We start from the raw sequence: 23,595 nt of genomic DNA on the forward strand, positions 1-23,595 counted from the left end.
TTCAGACATCTTTACCTCTCTGAGGCTCCACTTTTACTATCTGTGAATTGGAGGTTGTGCATTAAAGGATTAATTTTGCCCAACTCCTGGGAGGTAACCTCTAATCCCTTGGAATATCCTGCTTGTTAGGAGTATCTTTGTTTACCTGGGGTCCTTGGGCTGTGCAGTATAAGCTTGACCCCTGGAGGGGCTGGAGACTAAGGTCAGTCATGTGGGAGGTAGGCCATGCCCATGTGACTGACCCCCAATAAAAAGTCTGGACACCACGGCTCATGTGAATGTCCCTGGCTGTGGCACTCCATGTGTGTTTTCATGTTTTGTTGCTGGGAGAATTGAGCACCATTCACTAGGCTCCACTGGGAAAGGACAATGAGAAGCTTGCCTTGGTGTCTCCAGGACCTATGTCTTGTCTTGGTGTCTCCAGGTCGTGTGTCTCCTATGTCCCATAGCTTCTTCCCTTTGGTATTTTTGATCTGTATCCTCTCACTGTAATAAATCATAACCATGAGTAAAACAGCTTTTCTGAGTTGAGTCCCTCCAGCGAATCGGTGAGCCTGAGGTGGTTTTGGGGATCCCTAAACACAGGGGTGATTAATGTCATATACCTCATCAGGGGCATAGACACCAATGGGGTTGTACGTACACAAAACTTAATGATCACAGCCAGTATGTATTGAGCACATACTGTATACCAGGCTGTGTGTGTCCACGAGCTCACTGGATCCTCATAACAACTCCGTGAGGCTGATACTATGATTAATTTCTTATTTTTATTTTATTGTGAAATGTACATTCAGGAGTGTAAAATATAAATGTATGGCTTTAAAAAATACTTATAATGTGAACAACTGTGAATCATCATCAGGTTAAGAAAAAAAGGACATAGAAGCCCCCACGAGCCCCTACCCAGTTACAACTCCTCTAATCCCTTGAGGTGACCACCTTTCTGACTTTTGTGATAATAATTTCCTTGCTTGCCTTTTCTTTATAGTTTGACCACCCATGTATGTATCCCCCATACTATATTGCCATTTCATTATCCCTGCTTTTGAGTTTTTTGAATAGAATAAGACAACATGTCCTGTTTGGCTGTTTGGTGTCTGGTTTCTTTCACACACCACGTGTGCGAGATTTATCCATGTGGTTGTATGTATCAGTAGTTTATGCTCTTTTCATTGCTCTGTAGTATTCTGTTGTATGACTATACCACAATGTATTTATCCATTCTCCAGTTGATGGAAATTTGGGTAGTTCCCATTTGGGGCTATTACAAACAATGCTGCTGGGAACATTTCTTCCTGTACATGTTTCCTGATGCCCATGTTCAAGTTCTCTAAGATATATACTTAATATGGAACAGATAGGTAAAAGGTTTTGTGCATTTTCAAATTTATTCAGTAGCACTACCCTCTCTCCCATTTTAAGATGAAGCAATTGCAACAAGAGAGGTTAATAACTTTCCCAAGATCACAAAGCCACACTGCCTTGCTCCCAGAACCCACATTCTCACTTAACACCCACTGGCGTATGATGGGCACCTAATAATTGTGAGCTGTTATTCTGAGGGTCGTTGGGGGCTGTTTTGGGGGGTTTCCTTTCCTGTCCCCATTATTCTGAACTATGTCCCCATAAGTTAATAATTAACTGCCCCCCAAGGAGCCTGTGATGCTAAAGATTTGCCTTTCCCTGGTTACGGTCTGGTTAATCAGTCACTGCCCCTGGCCGGGCAAGGGGCACTAGGCGGACCAGCTGCCCCCAAAGCCCCCTGACCTGGTGTGGAAGTGGCGAAGGATTCCTGATGCTCTGGACCTGCCGTGTGCTCTGCTCCCAAGCTGGCCCCTCCCCTGGGGGCTGGAAGCCCCTGAGCTTTGATGGTGGGGCCTTCCACCTCAAGGGCACAGGAGAACTGACCCGGGCTTTGCTGGTGCTACGGCTGTGTGCCTGGCCCCCTCTGGTCACCCACGGCCTGGCGGTGAGCAGTGACCCTAGGGACTGGCCCAGGGGGTCCCCAGGGCCAGGCTCTGAGCCCTTGCTCCCTGTCACCCCAGCTCCAAGCCTGGTCTCAGCGACTCCTGGGGTCCCAGCTCTCGGGCGCGCTTCTCCGAGCGTCCATCTACGGGCAGTTCGTGGCTGGTGAGACCACAGAGGAGGTGAGGGGCTGTGTCCAACAGCTCCAGACCCTAGGCCTCCGGCCCCTGCTGGCGGTGCCCACTGAGGAGGAGCCAGACTCAGCTGTCAAGACTGGGTGAGTCGGGGGCCAGGGACCAGGGTGGCCGGGGGGCTTGCAAGAAGGGAGTGAGTGGGCTCCAAACCCTGACGCCTGCTGGCTGGGCAGCGAGGCCTGGTACGAGGGGAACCTCAGCGCTATGCTTCGATGCGTGGACCTGTCACGAGGCCTCCTGGAGACCCCTGGCCCGACCGGAAACATCCTCATGCAGCTGAAGATTACGGCGCTGATGAACACTCGCCTCTGTGTAAGGGACCGGCGGGGGGGGGGAGGGGACGGGGTGGCTGCCCGCCAGGGCCCCCTCACACCCCACCTACCACCCCATTCCAGAAGGAGCTAACCTCGCGGGTCCGAAGGCCGGGGGGTTCCCTGGAGCTGAGCCCTGAAAGACTGGCAGAAGCCATGGACTCTGGGCGGGTAAGGGCCTCAGGCTGGGGGAGATTGAATGGCTGGTGGGGAATGTGGGGGAAGCAGAGCCCCCTGGACTTGGAGGTAGCAGGCACCCGCAAGCGGCATGTTCAAAATATTTAACTACCTCTACTTTCCAGGCTTAGAATGATCAGAATAAATGTGGCTACAGACCTGGGGCATGGCTGGAATAAATGGAATATGGGTCACCTGGGGACTCTAGGGGAGGGGCCTGGGGGCTGGGACCTCTCAGAGGAGAGATTGAGACAGCAGCCCTTTACCAACTAGAAGAAAGTAATCAATATTTTATCAATCAACTCAGCTATGCTAGTGTGTGCTAACTAGCTGGAAGCATTAGACCAATGGGTTTTGGTTCATTCATTCACTCCTTTGTTCTTTCATTTATTCTTTGTTTTTTTTAATTAACTGTAACTTTTGAAAAATATTTCTTTTATTCATTTATTTATTTGGTTGCGCCAGGCTTTAGTCGTGGCAGGTGGGCTCCTTAGTTGTGGCACGTGTGCTCTTTAGTTGTTGCCAGCAGGCCCCTTAGTTGCGGCATGCATGTGGAATCTAGTTCCCTGAGCAGGGATTGAACCCGGGCCCCCTGCATTGGGAGCACAGAGTCTTATCCACTGCGCCACCAGGGAAGTCCCTCTTTCACTTATTCTTTATTTCCAATCTTATTTCTACCTTCCCTGCCATCAGCAGCATGTATCTCTTTGTTACTGTGATTTTGTTTTGCCAAGTATATGCTCTTTGGGGGCATATTTTTCCAACATTTTATTATGAAAATTTTCAAACATACAGAAAAGTTGAAAGAATTTTACAGTGAACACCCATATACCTGCTGCCGTTAACATTTAACTATACTTGCTTTATTTATTTATTTATTTATTTTTAAAACATCTTTATTGCAGTATAATTGCTTTACAATGGCGTGTTAGTTTCTGCCTTATAACAAAGTGAGTCAGCTATACATATACATATATCCCCATATCCCCTCCCTCTTGCGTCTCCCTCCCTCCCACCCTCCCTATCCCACCCCTCTAGGTGGTCACAAAGCACCGAGCTGATCTCCCTGTGCTATGTGGCTGCTTCCCACTAGCTATCGGTTTTACATTTGGTAGTGTATGTATGTCCATTTCACTGGGCATATACTTGCTTTAAATTGTATCTATCCTTCTATCCATTCCTCTATCCACCCATCAATCCACATTTTTTTGATGCATTTCAAAGTAACTTGCAGACATCAGCACACTTCTCCCCCAAATGCTTCAGAATGCAGATCACTAATTAGAGCTCAGTATTTATTTCTTTTCAGGTAAAATTTACATACAATGAAATGCACACATTGTAAATGCACCCTTTGATGAGCTTTGACAAATACACACCTGAGCAATTCAAATCCCTATCAAGGTATAGAACATTTCCATCACTGCAGGAAGTTCCCTTGTGCCCTTCTCCATCAATGGGGCTGGGGTTGGGGGGGGAGGGTATAGTTTTAAACGCACACAAGTAGCATTATGTTATCTATGGCATTCTGTTTCTTACTTTTTTCACTGAGCACTCTGATTTTAAGATCCCTCCAAGCATCTCTGTGTACATCTAATCCATTTTTAAAAATATTTATTTATTTATTTGGCTGCTCTGGGTCCTAGTTGTGGCACGCGGGATCTTCGTTGCCGCGTGCGAGATCTTTTAGTTGTAGCATGTGGACTCTTAGTTACAGCATGTGGGATCTAGTTCCCTGACCAAGGATTGAACCTGGGCCCCCTGCACTGGGAGTGTGGAGTCCCAACCACTGGACCACCAGGGAAGTCCCTCATCCATTGTTTTTAATGGCTGCTTCTGGCCGCATGGTTTACCTCTCCTGGGATGGACACCCGGGTGGCCTCTGAGTCTCCGTCACACCAAATAATGCTGCCTGGGACCTGCTGAGGTTTCTTTTTTTAATTTGTATTTTTTAATATGTGTCACAGAACACACAGAAGCAGGACTTAGTGCTTCAAAGGATCAGCTTTGGAGTGTACCGAATTTCACCTCTTCATGAACTTAGTTTACGCGTGTGAGGACAGTGAGAGTAATTTCTTCCCAGGGTGGTTTTAAAGACTAAAGCCCCTGCCAGGCTGGCATCTGCATGATGACAGAGGGGCCCTCATCCCTCTGTGTCACTAGCTTCCCTTGGCTTCCCCAACACCATCAGACCTGGTGTTCCTTTTCCATCTCTGCCAGCTCATTCTCAATCTTTGTTAGGTTTTACTCTGCCTGACTCTTAAATATGGAGGTTCCCCAGGGCGAGGTCCCAGCTCACTCCCCTCTCAGTCCTTACTCCCCTCGAAGGGGCCTTCTCACCCACAGCCTGTTTCCCTGCTCTGCACTCATGATGCCTGCCTTCTGTCTCCAGCCCCAGCCTTTCCCCTGAGCCCCTCTGGAACCTCCGCTTGGACGTCCCCCAGACCCCTCACACCAGCTGGGTCCCACGCTGGCCTTTGTCTCCCCAAACCTGCCCCTTCCTCCTGTCCCCATCTCAGAGCAGTCCTACCACCCCCATCCCAGATCCCAGGCCCCACCCATCCTTGGTCTTCACAGCCACTGGCTCCACAGCACAATTCATAACTGTCCTGTTCACGGCCATATCCCAGGCCATGGCACCTAGACAAGATGTGATAAACATACGTTAAATAAATGAGTAAATGAATGGAGCAAGTGAGTCTGAAACAGTAAATTAATGGTGGAGAACTTACCACTCACAACGTGCCACGTGCTGTCCTAAGTGGTTCATATGTGTTCGAGGGAAGCATTTACTCTCTGCCTGGAGATGCTGAGGTTTAAATCCCAGGTCAAGCTGTGTGATTTTATAAGTTTATTTTTTTATTTTTATTTTTGGCTGCGTTGGGTCTTCACGCGGGCTTTCTCTAGTTGTGGCGACTGGGGGCTATTCTTCATTGCGGTGCGCGGGCTTCTCATTGTGGTGGCTTCTCTTGTTGTGGAGCACAGGCTCTAGGCGCATGGGCTTCAGTAGTTGTGGCACGTGGGCTCAGTAGTTGTGGCTCGCGGGCTCTAGAGTGCAGGCTCAGTAGTTGTGGCACACGGGCTTAGTTGCTCTGCAGCATGTGGGATCTTCCCAGACCAGGGCTCGGACCCGTGTCCTCTGCATTGGCAGGCGGATTCTTAACCATTCTCCACCAGGGCAGTCCCAAGCTGTGTGATTTTAGACGAATGACTTCACCTCTGTTTCCCTCTCTGTAAAATGGGGATGACGATAGTCCCTACTTCAGAGGGTGGTGAAGGGTAAATGAGGCCCTGAAACAGCACCTGGCACCCTGTCTGTGAGGGCGGCGGCTCCACCAGCTGCTCACACCCCAGAACTCCCCTGGGATGATGCCCCACAGGGAGACAATTCTCTGACTGGGGAGAAGAACTCCGCAGGTGCCCCTCACCCTTCCCTTCTGCTGGAGAGTCTTCTCCCCCAGGACGGGATCCATATCCATCCTGTTGGCTATAATGGAGCCCTAGATTCCACCTGTTCCTCTTTCTTTAACTTCCCAATGCCTTTGAACCCAGCTGGACTCCCTGAGTCACCAGCAGCTCACATTCACCCTCGAATCCCCATAAGAGGACCCTGAATTAGGGACAGTTATTATTTCCACGCTACAAATGTAACAATTCCCTAAACGTTTGTTGAACATCTACCACGTTCCAGGTGCTGTGCCAGGGGTGGGGATGATGACCGAGATAAACAAAATCTCTGCCCTCGAGGTAATTACTTGCTAGTCCGGGAGGCACAAGAGACACTCAATTGTTAAAACCAAAGCCCAGGGCTTCCCTGGTGGCGCAGTGGTTGAGAATCTGCCTGCTAATGCAGGGAACACGGGTTCGAGCCCTGATCTGGGAAGATCCCACATGCCGCGGAGCAACTAGGCCCGTGAGCCACAACTACTGAGCCTGCGCGTCTGGAGCCTGTGCTCCGCAACAAGAGAGGCCGCGATAGTGAGAGGCCCGCGCGGCCCTCGCACGGAGTGAGAGGCCCGCGCGGCCCTCGCACGGAAACGAAGACCCAACACAGCAAAAATAAATTTAAAAAAAAAGCTTATCTTTAAAAAAAAAACCAAAAAAACCCCAAAGCCCAGTCGGGGCTTGCCGGCCTCATGCTGCTGAGGGGGAGAGGGGACGGGCAGTGCACCGAGCCAGGAAAATCCTTGTTTTTCAAGTTTAGGTTCTAGTACCCCTCGGGGTTTCAGTTTCCTAATCTGGAAACTGGGAATAATATTTACTTAATTGTTTTAGGGGATCAAATTAATTAATGCAGATAAAGTAGGTACTTTTGAAATTGGGCTCCGAGAGCTTCCCCATATTAGTAAACCGCCTTTTCACTTGAGCTCTTTTGAAAGGTTTCTGTTTATTGTTCCCTTACAATCAAATGATCTTGGATTCAGATGGGGAGTGTGGCGCAGAGACAGACACAGAGAAACATTGCCCTCTCTTCACTCTATCCATAAGTGTGTGAAAAAATGTAATAAATGTTTAATTATACTAAAACAAAAACCAAAAAACAAAGCTGATATGTTACAAGTATAGACAGCCATCGTAGGGAAAAATAAGGCTGAGGAAGGGGAAAGGAAAGCCCCAGGAAGGGAGTTGCAAGTTCAAACCAGAGAAAACCTCATAGAGAAGGTGGCATTGAAATAAAGACCCTGCGGAGAGGTTGGAGTGAAGTAAGTGGACATCTAGGGGAAAAGTGTTCCAGGAGGAAGGAACAGCCAGAGCAAAGGCTCTGAGGTGGGAAGGTACCTGGCATGTTCAAAGACTCGCAGGGAGGCCAGTGAGGCTGGAGGGCAGTAAGCCAGGCGGAGGGTGGGAGGAGGTGAGAGCAGAGGGGCCAGACCAGGGGAGCCTTGTGAGTTGCAATGAGGCCTTCAAAGTTTGATGAGGAAACTGAGGTCCCAAGAGACTAATGCAAGGTAACACTTATGGCTCTTATTATGATCTAGCTACTGTTCCAAGCACTTTCTAGATGCTAATTCCAAGTCACATCACTCTCCCACTGGAAAATGGAGCTTGGAATAACATCTGCCTACTAGTATCATTGTGAAGATTAAATACATAAGATGGCATTTGAAGCCACCTATTATTATAACACGTATTGAGTGCTTATCATATTCTGCCACTGTCCTGTCCTGTTTATGTCCGTCCAGGCACATCTCATATATTAACCCATTTTTATCCACACAGCAACTCCATGAGGTAGCTATTATTATCACCCCCATTTTACAGAGGAGAACATTGAGGACCAGAGGGGTTATATGATTTGTTCAAGGCCACACAGTAAGTGGTGGAGCCAGGATTCAAACTCAGATTCTGAGCTCTCAACCACTGTATTATACCTCAACAGATAATATCAATGTGATACAGCTACTTTTCAGATTTCTAACAATTTCTAAACTTTTTTTCCCTTCCTGCTGGTGGGGGAGAGAAGACTTAGGCTCTGGAAGGGTCCAGTAGCCCTGAACTGCTCTTGCCACCCCCTGCCCCCCCACAGGACCTCCAGGTCTCCTGCCTCAATGCCGAGCAAACCCGGCATCTCCAGGCCTCCTTGAGCCGTTTGCACCGGGTGGTACAGGTAACACCTGCGGCCGCGGTCTGGCTCCACTGCACCTGCTTGCTGGTCACTCCTGGGGGCGCGACTACAGTCTCTCTCACCCTCAGCACGCCCGGGCCCAGCATGTGAGGCTCCTGGTGGATGCTGAGTACACCTGCCTGAACCCTGCACTCTCTCTGCTGGTGGCCGCTCTGGCCACTCGCTGGAACAGCCCCAGGGAAGGCGGGCCCTGGGTGTGGAACACTTACCAGGCCTATCTGAAGGTGTGTGGTGCACTTGGGGCTGGGGGTGGGGGGTCCAGGGGAGGGGATCGCAGGCCGGGGTCCCCAGCACCTTGACCCGAAGCTGCCCCTGTGCTCTGCCAGGACACCTACGAGCAGCTGAGGCGGGATGCTGAGGCCGCAGACAGGGCTGGCCTGGCCTTCGGGGTGAAGTTGGTACGAGGAGCGTATCTGGACAAGGAGAGAGAGGTGGCCCGGCTCCAGGGTACCGAAGATCCCACTCAGCCTGACTACAAGGCTACCAATCAGAGGTGGGACTGGGGCGGGCTGGCCTCTGAGACAAATAATATTAGCATCTAACCTTTCATTAGAGCTCACTCGCCATGGTGCCGAGCGTCCTATGTGGGTCTACACAGCACTCCCTCTCCCCGGCCCAGGACGCCGTCACTTCCCACCTGGAGATCAGCCTCCTCCTTGGGCTTCCTGCTCCCTCCTCTATCCCCCCTCCCCATTCGGTCCCCAGGTGCAGCCAGAGGGAGCCTCTTAACACCTGCCTCAAATCTTGTCCCTCCTCAGTTCAAAATCCTTCCATGGCTCCCAGTGCGCCCTTGATAAACCCCAGATCCTTGCAGCGGCCTGCAATCCTGTCCCCTCGCTCACTTCGCTCCAGCCACACTGGCCTCCTTGATGACCCCCAGGGCCTTTGCACTTCCTGTTCCCACTGCCCAGAACCTTCTATCTCCAGACAGTGGTGTGGCTCAATCCCTCACCTCCTCAGGTCTTTACTTGTTGGTACCTTCTCAGGGGACCTTCCTGCCCTCCCTATCAAAAACTAGAACTCTCCACACCCACTCACTTCTTAGATTTATTTTTCTTCCGGCGCTTATCAGCAGTTGAGGTTTCACATTCGGTTGCTCATTATTCGTCTCACCCACGGGCGCGTGGGCCCAGGAGGGCAGGGCGTTCTGATTTGTTCACTGCTGAACCCCCAGTGCTTAAAATTGCGCCTGCTGTGTGGTAGGTGCTCGGTACAGATCTGTTGAAAGAATGAATAAACAATCCAAGCGGTAGATACTATTATTATCATCCCCATTTCACAGGGGATGAAATCGAGGCACAGAGAAGTGGAATCACTTACCCACGGTCACACAGCTAGTGAGTGGCAGGGCCAAAATTTTTGGCAGACTGGCTCTAGAACCCACATTTTTACTCACCTCAAATCAGTGTGAGTTCCTTGGGCCACCATCCCATGGCCCTGGGAAGAAATAATTTATTCTTTCAGGGAATTCCCTGGCAGTCCAGTGGTTAGGATTCTGGGCTTTCACTGTTAGGGGCCCAGGTTCAATCCCTGGTTGGGGAACTAAGATCCTGTAAGCCGAGAGGCCACAGCCAAAAAAAAAAAAAAAAAAAAAGGATTTATTCTTTCAATACATACTTGCTGACCACTTGATTTATTCATTTTTCTTTTAAATTTATTTATTTATTTATTTATTTTTGGCTGTGTTGGGTCTTCGTTGCTGCACGCAGGCTTTCTCTAGTTGCAGCAAGCGGGGGCTACTCTTCGTTGCTGTGCGTGGGCTTCTCATTGCGGTGGCTTCTCTTGTTGCAGAGCATGGGCTCTAGGTGCACGGGCTTCAGTAGTTATGGCACTCAGGCTCAGTAGTTGTGGCTCACGGGCTCTAGAGCTTGGGCTCAGTAGCTGTGGCGCACGGGCTTAGTTGCTCTGCGGCGTGTGGGGTCTTCCCGGACTGGGGCTCAAACCCGTGTCCCCCACATTGGCAGGCGGATTCTTAACCACTGTAACACCAGGGAAGTCCCTGACCGCCTGATTTAGATCAGGACCTGTGTTGGACCCTGGCTGCAGTGGCAGCCAAGGTGGCCACCAGGCCCTGTCCTCATGGAGTTTTCAAAGCCCAATTCCATTTCACAGTGGACCAAGGAGAGGTTTGTAGAGTTGCAAGTACTTACCAAGCTTCCAGAGCAAGTTGCCAAGCCACGAAGGCTAAGCTTGCATCCAAGCCCATGAAGGTTCCTAGGCACATTTGTGTCCCATAGGCTTAATCATTTGGCACCATTTTTTTACTGAGATATAATTCACATATCGTAAAATTTGCTATTTAAAAGTGTACAATTCAGTGGCCTTTAGTATGTTCATAAGATTGTGCAGCGATCACCACTATCTAATTCCAGAACATTTTCATCACTTCAAAAAGAAACCCCGTGTGCATTAGCAGTCACTCCCCATTCCCACCCCCCCCCAGCCCCTGGCAACCACTAATCTACTTTCTGTCTATTCTGGACATTTCATATTAATGGAATCATATAATATGTGACCTTTTGTACCTGGCTTCTTTCACTCAGCATAATGTTTTCAAGGTTCAACCATGTTGTAGCACGTGTCAGTGCTTCATTCCTTGTTATGGTCGCATAATATTCCATTGTATGGAGAGTCCACATTTGTTTTATCCTTTCATCAGTTGATGGATATTTGGATTGTTTCTACTTTTTTTGGCAATTGTGGATAGTGCTGCTATGAACATTCACATACACATTTTTGTGTAAACATACAGTTTTCATTCTCAAAAGTTGAGTTCTCTAGGACTGGAATCGCTGGGTTATATGGTCACTCCATGTTTAACTTTTTGAGGAACTACCAGATGGTTTTCCAAAGTGGCTGCAGCATTTTAGACTCACACCAGCACGGTGGGAGGGTTCCAATTTCTCCACATCTTCTCCAGCACAGTACCATTCATGTTTTAATAAAGATTTTGAATAAATAATACATTCACATGATTCAAAAATCAAAATGATATGAAAATGAACACACCGACACAGCTCACGTCCGCTCACATCCCCATGTAATCACGGGGTCTCCCTGCCCCCGCAGGGGCACTCCACTCTCCTCTGAGTGCTCATTTAGCCGGTCCCCCACTTACAGACCTTTGGGTTGTTACTAACCCTGCTCTGTAGACACTGCTGCAGTGAATGACCTTGGATAAATGTCATCTTGTGTGATGCGGCCCTTTGCTGTGAGAGTGCCATTGTGCCAGAGGCTTTATGTCCACCCTCATCTCACTCCATCCTCACAACAACACTGTTAGGTGAACGTGGGTTGTGAAAGAGAAGAAAAAGGCTCAGAGGGGGATGTCTCTGGCAGCGGAGGCAGGTGGGATGCAGGTACTTCCTGACTTCAAGGTTCTTGCCCTTAGGCACCCCACCTCCCAAGGACAGAAATCCCCAGTCCCTGGGGCCTAACCCTCACTTACCAGGTGTCATACGCCAGACCTTCATCTCCCTTCAGTTACAGCCGCTGTCTGGAGCTGATGCTGACCCAGGTGTCCCATCGTGGCCCCATGTGCCCCCTCATGGTGGCGTCCCACAATGAGGATTCTGTTCACCAGGCGACCAAGCGGTAGGAAGTAGGGGAACGGGAAATAGGTGCCCAAAGGGTGGTGGACGTGGAACAAGGGGAGGGACAGTGCGGGCCGCTAGGTTCAAAGGGGATCTGGGGAGGATATTCAAAATATTTAACTCCTGCTACACCTGCAGGTCCCATAGGCCCCAGCTGAACAAGGCATTGCCCCTGATTTGCTGGGGCATGGGGAGGTCCCAGGGTTCCAGGGAAGAAGTGGGGACTCACTGGGGATCCTTCAGGGGGCCCAGGGCAGTGGTTATTTATCAGTGAGTTTGGAAGTACTTCAATATTCGAATAACTAGCACAGCCGTATGAGTGCAGCATGGCTGACTTTCAGCTCGGGATGCAGCCACTGTCTGGATTGATGATGTGGCCTTTTCTGTAGCATGTGGGAGCTGGGCATTCCTCTGGATGGGCCTGTCTGTTTTGGACAACTTCTGGGGATGTGTGACCATGTCTCCTTGGCACTGGGTATGTGAATGATCCGTCCCTCCCAGCCCCACTCCCACATCCCACCCAGTCAGCCCCAGGCCTCATTCCCTCCCAAACAGATCCCATCTTCCATTCCCAGGCAATGCCTGGCCAGGCTCCCATCCAGAGCCTGCAGCCGGCCCAGCGCCAGACCCTTCCAGATAGATCTGTCCCATAGCTGAAGGCCTTGCAGGCCTGTGTCTCTGTGTCTGTGGTCTGTTGTTTTTGTTGGTTCTTCATCATGGTATCTTGTCACCTGTGTGCTTTGTTATCTTTACTGTGTTGTTCACCAGGGCCTGAGACCAGAAGATTTATGTTTTCTTCTGCCAGGTGCTAAGGGGTACAAAATCAGTGCACCCTAACTTCACAGCTTGAGGTTTCTTGAGATATCCCAGGGATGCAAATTGGGGCTGCAAATATTTTAGGGGACTAACCCATGGCCACAACCTGTCAGAGATGGATTTCTCTATTTTTTTCCTTGCTCTGCTCATGGTCAAGGCCATTCCCTGGGGGTGAGGGAGGGTGGGAGGGTTGACTTCTTGTTAACTCTTACTTTGAGGGTCTAGATTTTGGGGTTCCAACTTAATCTGGGGAAGTTCTCCTTTATAATTCTTACCCTGGTCAGGCTTTGGGCCTCCATTTCTGTACCCCCTCAGCTTTGAAGTCATTAAATAGCAGCTCAATTTTGCCTTCAGGATAGAAATGCTTCTTGTGTAACCCTTCCTTCTCTGGATTCTCACTTTCTCTTAATTCTTGGATTAGTAAATTCCTTATTCTCTTGGCAGCATTTTCATAACTTTGAGAAGATTTTGTTTTTAATGTTTACTCCAGGATTTTTAGTTTTTTCAGTGGGAGATTTTGTCCAACCCACCTAGTCTGCCATGTTCTCAGAAGTGGAAATCTCTGTTCCAGATGGGGCCTGGGGGAGCCTCTCCCCAAACACCAGACCACACCCTGCAAATACTCTCCCTCCAGGGCAGGCTGGCTATGCCGTGTACAAGTCCATCCCCTATGGCTCCCTGGAGGAAGTGATCCCCTACCTGATCCGGAGGGCCCAGGAGAACCGAAGTGTACTGCGGGGTGCCCGCAGGGAGCAGGAGCTGCTCAGCCAGGAACTTCGGCGGAGGCTGCTGGGGCGGGGCCTGAGGGTACCCCATTAGCACCCCCAGGGGTCATACGGTCAATAAAGGTCCTGAGCTGCTGCCCAGGCAGCTGCCCTGTACGGAAGCCACCTCCTTGGGGAAGGGCTCATCTCAGCCTCAGCCAGCCCAAGCTAAGGGAGCTCTGTGGCTCAAGAGAGATCTTTAGATGACCCTAGAGCATAGCAAGGGCATTGATCAAAGGCTAATGAGCTCCCCCACCAACCCTGAGGCAGACGATCCTGCGATGGGCCTGGGGTCAGCTCTACTCAGCCAGTTAGTTGCTCACGCGGGAATTGTCTTCACTCCAGTGGACGCCCAGGTGAAGAGCACAGATGAAGGCAGACACTGAGGCACTGAAATCCAGAGGCTGGGCTAAGGCCACACGTCCACGGAGGGACAGAGAGAAGAACCAAGCCACTCTCTCATTTAATAAGCATTTACTGAGTCTCCTTCTGAGCTAGGCTTCCAGGTGAACAGTGCTAGGGACACAACAGTGACCAAACACAACCCCAGGCCTGGCCTCACAGAGCTCTTAGTCCAGTAGGGGTAGACAGACCCATCTTCAGACAGTGACAGCCCAGGATGGTCAGGGCTGTGATGAGGGGAGCCCAGGCAGAGTATCAGGGCAACGTTGGGAAAAGCCTGGAGGCTGTAGGAGGCCAGAGGAGACACCTGGTGATCAAGAGGGCATCCCAGAGAATTCATAAGAATAACCAAGTGAATACTGAGAAGAGCATTCCAAGACAAGGGCATGTGCATAAACAGACTGCGGAGTCGGGGGACAAGGATGGAGGGTGGGGGGCCAGAAGATGCAGTCTTGGGTGCCACACTGCAGGGTATCGACTCTATCCCAAGGGCACTGGGGTGTAAGGAGGCTTTGAAGCAGGGGAGGGACAGAGTCAGGTTGGGCTTTAGTGAGAGTCCCTTGGCTGCTGCATGGCGGGTGGACCTTGAGCTTTCTGCCTGAGAGCCCAGAGGAAGCCAGGGTAGGGTATCCTGGCAGGTGGGTAGAGCAGGGCAGGGTGTGGGGAAGGGAGGAGGGGGCTGGTGGAAAGAACAATCAGGAGACTGAGCGAAGGGCCGTGGAGCTGATAGGCTGGATTTGAGGGAGACATTCAGGGCCAGGCCCAGGGCTCTGGCTTAAAGAGGGGACAGTGGGTCCAACTCTGAGATGGGGATCTGGGAGGAGATGCAGTTTGGGGGAGATACTGAGGCCGGTGTGGGACCCAGTGGGTGTGAGGGTCCCAGGGGACGTCCAAGGAGAGGTGTCCCGGACATTGTGGAGCCCCAGGTGTGGGGCAAAGAAGAGAGGCTGGGGCTGAGACGGAGGAAACCGCCCGTGGGCCTGGGTGAAAAGCATGGAAAGACAGCCAAGGGCAGGGATCATAAAGGGCCCGCCAGCCCAAACAAGAGGCGGTAACATTAGGGAGCAGTCAGTAGCTCTGGGGTGGCCATTGCTGTCTCTTCTACCGGGTCACCTCAGGGTCGCAGGGGCAGCTCTCAGGGGCGGGAGGCTACTGCGCAAGTGCACAGGTGGCCAGAGACAGCTGGTGCGCACGAGCCGAGGATTCCCGCTCAGATCGCCAGAACTAGTGCGCGGGGTCACGTGGCAGCCACGTGGGGATCACTGCCGGAGCCCAACGGTAGGTACAAAGCTGCAGGGACTGGGCCCTCAGCCGTCCACCAGGCCCCTTCCCCAGCCCACAGACCCCGCCCTCAGACCTCCCCCCCCCATACTCCTCCCTTCCTTCCCGCCCCTCCTACGCCCTCAGACCCCACCCCTTTATCAGACCCTGTCTTCATTACGCGCTCCCTTCCCTCAGCCCACGGATGCAGTCCTCAGACCCCTTCCTTCCCTCCGTCCCTTCTCATAATCCATAGACCCCATCCTAGCACACAGACGCTTCCCTAAACCTCAGTCCATGCCCCCAACCCTCAGACCCTCTCCCGTGCGACAGACCCCAGCCACTACCCTCAGACCCCTCCTCAAGCCCGCAGACCCTGCCCTCAGACTGTCCTCCTCCCTTGGACGCCTCCCTCTCACAGCCCGTAGACCCCAGCCCCTCTCAGGTCCTAACCCTCAGACCCCTCTTCCTCCAGCCCCTAGGTAGTCTTCAGACCCTCTTCCCCAGCCCCCAGACTCCTTCCCCTGGCCCAAATCCTATCCCCGTAGCCCTTACACCCTCTCTCCCAGACGGAGCGCCCAGCCCTCAGATTGCCATAGATCCTCTTCACTCCCAGACTCCCTTGGACCCCTGACCTGCTGTTCTGTAGCTGTCCCAGAGCCCACCCCTTTTCTCATTCTGATGCCTCTCTCCAAAGCAGACCCCTCCCGAATTGCCTTTTTTTCTCAGTCTGCCCCCCTGGACTCCCAGCCAGCTCTGTCTTTATTGCCCCCCAGAGGTCTAGTCCTTCACTTCCTCAAGCCCTCATGAGACCCGGTAGCTGATCCCTGGCCAGGAGCTGAGTCCAGAGCCCACAAATGCCCTCACTGCGTTCTCGCTTCCCCGTGGAGCTGGGCTCCGGGATCCAGGAGGCCAGGTGGGCCGTCTGCATCGCCTGGCTGTGGCCAGGGGCCCAGGCTGGGGCCTCACCCGGCTCCTGCGGAGAGGTGAGAGTTTGGCTGCTGGAACTGCCTGGGGGGGACAAGATCAAGGGGCAGAATGGAGGGTGCGACTTCAGTTGGCCAGTCAACAATTGTGTAGCAGGCACCTATCGTGTGCCAAGGCTCTGTTGTCTGAGATGGGGATTTATGGGTAAACACGACCTTCTGGGTCATTGTGAATGAAATCTAATATGAGAATTTAAGAGAGTGATGAGAATGACGTAGAAAGGAGAGGTAAAGAGGATGGCCTTTCGGATATGGTGAGACTTGGGTCCCACAGTATGAGTCAGTCATGCAAACAGCTGGGGGAAGAGCACTTCAGAAAGATGGAATAGCCAGTGAAAAGGCCCTGAAGTCAAAACACACTGGGTATGTGTAAGTAGCAGCAAGGAGCAAGGGGACTCAGGGAGAGAACTGAAGCGGAGGGGGCAGCAGGTACAGACAGGAAAGGGCCTTAAGAGGGGTGTGAATTTTGTTGGATTTTGTTCTGTGATTGGAAACCATCAGAGTTGTAGGCAGGAAATTAACACTATCAAATTTACAGTTTCTGTTTTTCATTGATTTTTGTAAGTTGATTGTGTATCCAGCCACTTTCTGAACTTGCTTAATAGTTGTAATTGTGTGTTGATTCTTTTACTTTTTTGTTATCTGCAGACGGTGACAGTTTGGTCTCAGCTATTCAATCTTTAAACTCCAATCTCTTTTTCCTGTCATAAGGTATTGGCCAGAACTCCCAAACCTTGTTGTCAATGGACATCTCTTTCCTTGTTGTTGATATTAAAGAGAAGAGCCTATGTTTCTGCACTAGGTACCATGCTTGCTCTTTGGGTTTTGGTTTGTAATTTTTATCAAGTAAGGAAGTTCCCATCTATTCTTAGTTTTCTGCGGTGGGTTTTTTTTCTCCCTAATCATAAGTAGGTATTGAATTTTATCAAGTGCTTTTTCTGCATCTACTGATGCAGTTATACGTGGTTTTTGTCCTTTAGTTCATGAATGTGTTTTGTTACATTGATAGATTTTCTTTTGTTGAATCATCCTTGCTTTCTGGAAATAGATCAATTGGGTTACCCTTTTTACTTTATTTAGGGGCTTTGCGTATATGATCATAAATTGAATTGATATATAGCTTCATTTCTGATTCTGGAAACTCTCATCTGGTTTTGGAGTTAAGGTCATATTAGCCTCATAAAAATGAGCCTTGCTCTCTTTTTCTATTTTTCTGTTTTGGAAGAACTTGTATAAGGTTATACATGAAATGAAGTGATTATCATAATGATTATATTGCGAGATGATTTGTGTTTTAAGATGATCCCTCTGCAGGGCAAGACAAATGCAGAAAACCAGTTAGGATGCCATTGCAAAAGAAGGTAGGCTACTGAGTAAAATAGGATGCAGTAAATGTGATATTCCGAGGTTCCTGAAGGACCACATTTGGAGGGATTTTGCGGCAGAGACCAAGCTAGGTTGGACCAAGTACATGATTAATTAGCTGTGTCTGCCAGTTACATAGGAATGCAAGGACAAAGACACCATGGGTATATGGGATAGAGTCTGGAGGAAGAGGCACTCAGGGATGATGGATGCAGAGAAACAGGGCTTGGGACATGATGCGTGTTGAGATGAAGGGTTGGGAGGGGGGCTCTGAGCAGGATGATGGTGAGTAGGGGATTGGCAAGGGCATGGAGGCTGAATCCAGAGGAGGTTACTACCTGGATTCAGCTCTTAAACGCAGTGTTCAAAAATAAACTTGAGAGATTTCCTGATAAAGTCCAGAGAGTTTGCTTTTCTTGAATTTGGTGCTGACCACATGGGACCTGTATTCATATAGTGAAGAAGAGCTGGGTGGAGCCTGCCTGCCCTAGACAGTGCACGAGGCTCCTATAAGCCCAAGTGCCCATGAAGTCCACTTCCTCCTGGCCCCTGGGTACCTTAGTGTGATTTTTTTTTTAATAGATTTGTTTTATTTATTTACTTCTGGCTGCTTTGGGTCTTTGTTGCTGCGCGTGGGCTTTTCCCTAGTTGCGGCGAGGGGGGGGGCTGTTCTTCGTTGCGGTGCGCGGGCTTCTCGTTGCGGTGGCTTCTCTTGTTGCCGAGCACGGGATCTAGACGTGCGGGCTTCAGTAGTTGTGGCACGTGGGCTCAGTAGTTGTGGCTTGCGGGTTCAGTAGTTGTGGCTCACGGGCTTAGTTGCTCCGCGGCCTGTGGGATCTTCCCGGACCAGGGCTCGAACCCGTGTCCCCAGCATTGGCAGGCGGATTCTTAACCACTGCGCCAGCAGGGAAGCCCCCTTGGTGTGATTTTGACACCTCTGGGATGGGGGATGGATATTGGCATGGCAGGTAGATGTCACCTTGTTCCAGTTCTGTGGACTTAATGGTGAGGACTGTGTTGAGATGGATTCTGAGGCAGAGTCCCCAGCGGCTGGAGGTGGGCGTTCCAGGACATAGAGACGGAACCTGGAGTCAAGGATCACCCAGTCAAGGAGGGACTGTGGGGGCAGGGAATTGGGAGAGGACCTCTGCCCCCGGAGTAAGGGGCAGGGGTAATCCTCAGCCTTGGCTGCCCCTCCGTTGTCCAGGTAGATGGTGAGAACTCTGCTGGGCAGACGGTGCTGTTCCTCGCGGCGCTGCTGGGCCACAGCTCTGCCGTGCAGCTCCTGCTGGCCTTTGGTGCCAGCCCCAACCAGTGAGTGGACAGGTGGTGATGCCCCACACTCCCAGCGCCCTGAGTCTGAGTCCCAGGGAGCCTGAGAGCCAGGGCTGTCTTCCCTAGAGGCCTCTCTCCGTTAGACCCCTTCCATCCCCTGATGACCCTCCCATCCCCAGTGACCAGCCCCCACCTTGTTCTCTCAGTTCACCCCTTCTTTTTTTTTTTTTTTAATTAATTATTTATTTATTTATTTATTTATTTATGGCTGTGTTGGGTCTTCGTTTCTGTGCGAGGGCTTTCTCCAGTTGCGGCAAGTGGGGGCCACTCTTCATCGCGGTGCGCGGGCCTCTCACTATCGTGGCCTCTCTTGTTACGGAGCACAGGCTCCAGACGCGCAGGCTCAGCAATTGTGGCTCACGGGCCTAGTTGCTCCGCGGCATGTGGGATCCTCCCAGACCAGGGCTCGAACCCGTGTTCCCTGCACCGGCAGGCAGACTCTCAACCACTGCGCCACCAGGGAAGCCCTTCTTTTTTTTTTTTAATGTATGTTTATTATCAAGATTTATGCCGTAACTTGCAAACCTCAAGGCACTATTTTTTTTTTTTCAAATTTATTATTTTTGGCTGTGTTGGGTCTTTGTTACTGTGCGCGGGCTTTCTCTAGTTGCGGCGAGCAGGGGCTACTCTTCGTTGCGGTGCGCAGGCTTCTCATTGTGGTGGCTTCTCTTGTTGCGGAGCATGGGCTCTAGGCGCACGGGCTTCAGTAGTTGTGGCTCGTGGCCTCTAGAGCACAGGCTCAGTAGTTGTGGCGCACAGGCTTAGCTGCTCTGCGGCATGTGGGATCTTCCCGGACCAGGGCTCAAACCCATGTCCCCTGCATTGGCAGGCGGATTCTTAACCACTGTGCCACCAGGGAAGCCCAGTTCGCCCCTTCTTGTCCTCCAGTGACTCTTCCCATTCTCCCAGTGCCTCCTCCCATTCTCCCAGTGCCTCCTATGCTCACCACGATCCTCTCACCCTCTCAGACTCCACTGTGTTCCCAAGTGAGCCCCCCATCTTGATCGCCACCTCCCATGACCGTAGTGACCCCTTTATCCCTCAGTCCTCCCATCCTGCACCTCCTGTCCCTGTTCCGTCCCTTTCCTAATCCATTACTGTTCTCATCGTTCTGCTGCAGTCGCTGCCTGGACGGCAGCACACCTGTGCATGCGGGCGCCTTCTCGGGCTGCAGCCTGTTGATGCTGCACGTGCTGCAGGCGGGGGGTGACCTGCGTCTGCATGACCAGCAGGGTCGCATCCCTGGGGAGTGGGCAGAGCAAGGCGGTGCCAAGCAGAGCTGGGAGGTGAGCCGTGGCTGGGGTGGGGTAAGGGCGTCAGGGCGGGCGGCCCACCCTGCCTCACCCCACGTGCCACCCCATGTCCGGGTGCTGGAGCCGTTACAGCTCTGCCGTGCCCACACATCAGCGCTGGTGCATGGCAGTGAGTTGGCACCCACTGCACCCATGGGCCAGTTGCAGGCCAGCTCTGGACAGAGCCTGTGTGGTGGTCTGCAGCTGATGCACACTGACAGGTAACAGCCCACATCCCGAAGCCTGCCCACCCACCACTCCCAGCTGCCCTGGACTTACTCTCAGACGGCCCTTTACCCCAGGGCACGGAGGCCGGAGCAGATCAGAACCCCCCAAATCCCAGCCTTTGGGTTCGGCCAGGTAAGCGGGAGATGTTGGAGGGAGTGCGGACCACTCCGTCCTCTTCCTGCCTCATGGTCCCGCTCCCCAGCCCCAGCGGAGCAGCTTGTGGCCACTGGGGCTGGTAACAGGCGGACCCCTCGCGGACCTCGAGGAGCTGCTGCCAGCCTGGGGCGGGCCTGACTGCACCTACGAGAGCAGCTCCCACACCCTCATGGCCAAGTGAGAGAGAGACCCCTCCCACACCCCTGCCTGGCTGTCCAGCAGAGCTCGGGGGAGAGCCCAGCTCTCCTCTGCCCTTACAGGGAAAACCCCCTTGTCTCAGGCCCACACTCTCTCCCCCTCCCCGTTTCTCCAGGCTCCCGTGGAGGGGCCACCCCGTGACCGTGACCGTGACCGTGACCGTGACCATGACCGTGACCGTGCGGCAGCTGAAGGCACCTGGAGCCCAGCCTGACGTGCTGATGCCTGACCTTCAGCACTGCAGGTACGTCACCCCAGCCTTGCCCCCAGGCCAGCCCAGTCCTGCAGAGCAGTCTCCTGCCTGCCCTCCCGACTCAAGTGTTTCGGAAACAGAAGCCCAGGGAGTGTGGCAGTGGCCGCGGTTACAGTCTTCACCTCTGGGCCAGCGCTTGGCATGAAGCCTTCTTACTGGAGTGACCCCTCCCCATGGGTACGTGGGTACCCAGTTCTGCGCACTGTCTTGTAGGCCTCTGAGAGGAGGCGGGTGTGTGTGGGGGGTACCACGGACAGGGTGCTGGTTCTACCACTGCCAGGCTGTGTGACCCGGGGTCTCGGTTTCCCCTCCGTCTGGTGGCTGAGGCAGATCGTCAGCCCCTGGTGCGTGGTGATCTGTGCCTGAGACCAGCCCCCTGCCCCGTGTGGGTTGGGGCCTCCTCACGAGTGGCCTGCTCTCCGCCTGCCCCGCGCCCTGCACCAACCCAGCCTGTTGCAGCTGATGGCACTGAGCCGCTTGGCCGACCCGTCGGGGCTCTGCCTTCTCTTCGAACCCGTGTGGCTGGGACCGAGAGAGGGGGCCCGGCCACCTGCCGCTGCAGGCGCTGGAGGCCCTGCTGTTCCTGCAGGCCCACTGGCGTGCTCCTGGCGGCCTCAGCTCCCATGCTGTGCAGCTGATGCGGCCAGGCCTGGCCAAAGTGGGCAGCCTGGAGCACGGGCGCCCACTGCACCAACTCTGGCTGCGGCCCGGGTGAGCGCCTGCCTCACTTGCCTGCCCCTGTGTCCCTGTCTGGCGGCCACTGGCTCACCAGGTTCCTCGGCCTCCACAGGCCACAGCAGGGCTACCTGTGGGGAGGCCCAGGCCCAGGGCTGCCCCCACCTCCCGAACTGTACCCGTGGTTGCCACTTGAGCTCATCTGCGGTAACATGCTTGCCGCCACCTCAGACCTCTACAGCTTCTGCATCCTGGCCCAGGAGGTCTTCACTGATCAGCGAGTGACCCCGCTCCCTGCCCCAGTGAGGCCCCCCACCGGTTTGGGTCCCCCAGTTATGCTTCCACACAGGAGAGCTTCCCTGGGCTGGAAGAGAAGGGCCTGAGGTGAAGGCTGAACTGGAGGCCAGTGAGAGCCCAGCCCTGGACCCCCTGGTGCCAGCCCCCTACCAGGCCCTGGTTCAGGCTGGGCTAGGTCTAGGGCCTGCTGACCGCTGGGGCAGCCTGCAGAGTACACGATACCTGCTGCGGAAGGCCATGGCTCAGGTATAGGGCAGGTAGGCCGGGGTGGGTGGTAGCCCTGGAACCTCAGGCAGAGCCCATGTCCCACACCCAGCCTCCTCTCCACAGGACTCAGCCTCTGAGGTGAGCTCCCCAATGGATTGGACCACACTGTGCCCTTCACCCCAGGGTTCTCCACCAGGTTAGAGGGCAAGGAGGGGATGGTAGCAGGTACTAAGCACAGGTCAGCTGTGCCCCCACCCCATTCCAACCAACTGGCTGTTCCCCCAGAGACGACGTACTATGAGGTGGCTCCCAGAACCAAGACTGCACTCAGGCCTGTGCCCCCTGTGATGTCCCCAGGCCCCTCCCCATCCCAGGTAGGAGCCAGGACAGGCATGTGGAGGACCAAGGGAGCTGTGGGGTACCTGGGCAACCATGCCAGCTCTCTGCCATCGCTCTCTGCAGGTCATGAGCCACAGCAAAGTCCAGAGGGGTGCAGCCTGGGACTCGGGCAGCAGCTTGACTCTAGGCAGCAGCTCGAGTCCCAGCCCCAGCCTCTGCCCAGGGCACAGCCCCACAGCCAGGGTCAGCCTGGACCGCTGCCTGGAGCCCAGATCAACAGTATGGATACCCTGAGCCCTGCGCCACCATCCATTTGCTCACCTGTGACCCCTCCCTCCAGTTGTCACCAACTCCAATTTCCCTGGCTGCCTCTCCTCTGATCAGGGACCCCCTGGGACCCCCAACTGTTCCCTCGATGACCTGTGACCCCCAACCAACCCTGCTTCCCCCAGGGCCCTGCCCTGTACTCCAGCCTTCAGGACTCAGCCTCCCTGCTGGGGACTCAGAGCTCTGAGGAGCAGTATGAGAGGAAGTTCTCAGCCAAGATCCAAGCCCTGCAGGGGCTGCGGCGGCACACACACAGGGCTGCCCTGCTGGACCCCCAGCCCTGTGAGCCTACCCCCTGCCTACTGACCCACAGGGAGGCTTCCCACACCCTGGAGGCTGCTGGCAGGGAAGGCCACGAGGGCAGGTGAAGCAGAGGACCCTGAGCCCAGCCCCTGCCCCACCCCACCCTCCCAGGGCCATCCTGAGCTCCATGGCCACCGGGTGGCAGCTCTAGTCTTTTACTCCTGTAGGCGCCCAGCCCTGAGCTGATCAGAGGAAGTCTCTTCTTCAGCCTGCAGAAGTGAGAAATGGGGCACTGGTGGGATGGCCACAGGCCCCTTCCTCATCCCTGAGATAATCCTCAGTCCACCCCTACCCGCCCGCCCCCCCCCCCCAGGATGGATCTGCTGGAGGAGATCATAGCAGAACTACAAGGTGGATGCCAACTTGAAGACAGGCCCAGGCTCAATCCCACTCCTGACACAAATTGTTAGGGCACCCATGGCCCCTTCTCTGCAGATATCGCCCCCTCAGAGTCTCCCAGGAGTGACTCACCACTTAGCACCTGCTGAAATGATAAAATGAGAAAGCAATCCATCTGTTACTG

General features: G+C 53.2%; 3 protein-coding genes across 8 annotated transcripts; all 3 read left to right on the top strand.

The window, feature by feature from the left end:
* The first annotated feature begins 268 nt into the window (after nucleotides 1-268).
* PRODH2 (proline dehydrogenase 2) lies at nucleotides 269-13,566 on the top strand. Its single transcript, XM_082437757.1, has 10 exons — nucleotides 269-1,972; nucleotides 2,049-2,245; nucleotides 2,336-2,474; nucleotides 2,558-2,644; nucleotides 8,178-8,258; nucleotides 8,345-8,500; nucleotides 8,603-8,769; nucleotides 11,760-11,870; nucleotides 12,259-12,344; nucleotides 13,320-13,566. The coding sequence occupies exons 1-10, from the start codon at nucleotides 1,799-1,801 to the stop codon at nucleotides 13,502-13,504; spliced, it is 1,383 nt and encodes a 460-aa protein (XP_082293883.1). The 5' UTR covers nucleotides 269-1,798; the 3' UTR covers nucleotides 13,505-13,566.
* Nucleotides 13,567-13,662: 96 nt separating this feature from the next.
* LOC309648098 (inactive serine/threonine-protein kinase TEX14-like) lies at nucleotides 13,663-21,987 on the top strand (the record flags this gene model as incomplete). Its single annotated transcript, XM_082436193.1, has 11 exons — nucleotides 13,663-16,097; nucleotides 18,670-18,776; nucleotides 19,918-20,083; nucleotides 20,183-20,310; nucleotides 20,392-20,449; nucleotides 20,520-20,650; nucleotides 20,787-20,915; nucleotides 21,005-21,101; nucleotides 21,487-21,635; nucleotides 21,715-21,901; nucleotides 21,949-21,987. Exons 1-11 carry the CDS (start codon nucleotides 15,969-15,971, stop codon nucleotides 21,985-21,987), a joined length of 1,320 nt encoding a protein of 439 aa, XP_082292319.1. The 5' UTR covers nucleotides 13,663-15,968.
* LOC309648756 (uncharacterized protein) lies at nucleotides 20,831-23,585 on the top strand. 6 transcript variants are annotated; one of them, XM_082437762.1, is made up of 7 exons: nucleotides 20,831-22,142; nucleotides 22,227-22,299; nucleotides 22,389-22,477; nucleotides 22,566-22,721; nucleotides 22,895-23,133; nucleotides 23,240-23,289; nucleotides 23,386-23,585. In XM_082437762.1, the coding sequence occupies exons 1-6, from the start codon at nucleotides 22,134-22,136 to the stop codon at nucleotides 23,256-23,258; spliced, it is 585 nt and encodes a 194-aa protein (XP_082293888.1). In that variant the 5' UTR covers nucleotides 20,831-22,133; the 3' UTR covers nucleotides 23,259-23,289; nucleotides 23,386-23,585. The 6 variants fall into 6 exon arrangements, with proteins under 6 accessions (XP_082293888.1, XP_082293886.1, XP_082293885.1 ...); XM_082437760.1 differs by having other exon boundaries at nucleotides 20,831-21,635; nucleotides 21,949-22,142; nucleotides 23,240-23,585; XM_082437759.1 differs by having other exon boundaries at nucleotides 20,831-21,101; nucleotides 21,255-22,142; nucleotides 23,240-23,585.
* Nucleotides 23,586-23,595: the final 10 nt, after the last annotated feature.

The sequence above is a fragment of the Balaenoptera physalus genome, assembly GCF_965194825.1.
Source record: "Balaenoptera physalus genome assembly, chromosome: 19".
Lineage (NCBI taxonomy): Eukaryota > Metazoa > Chordata > Mammalia > Artiodactyla > Balaenopteridae > Balaenoptera > Balaenoptera physalus.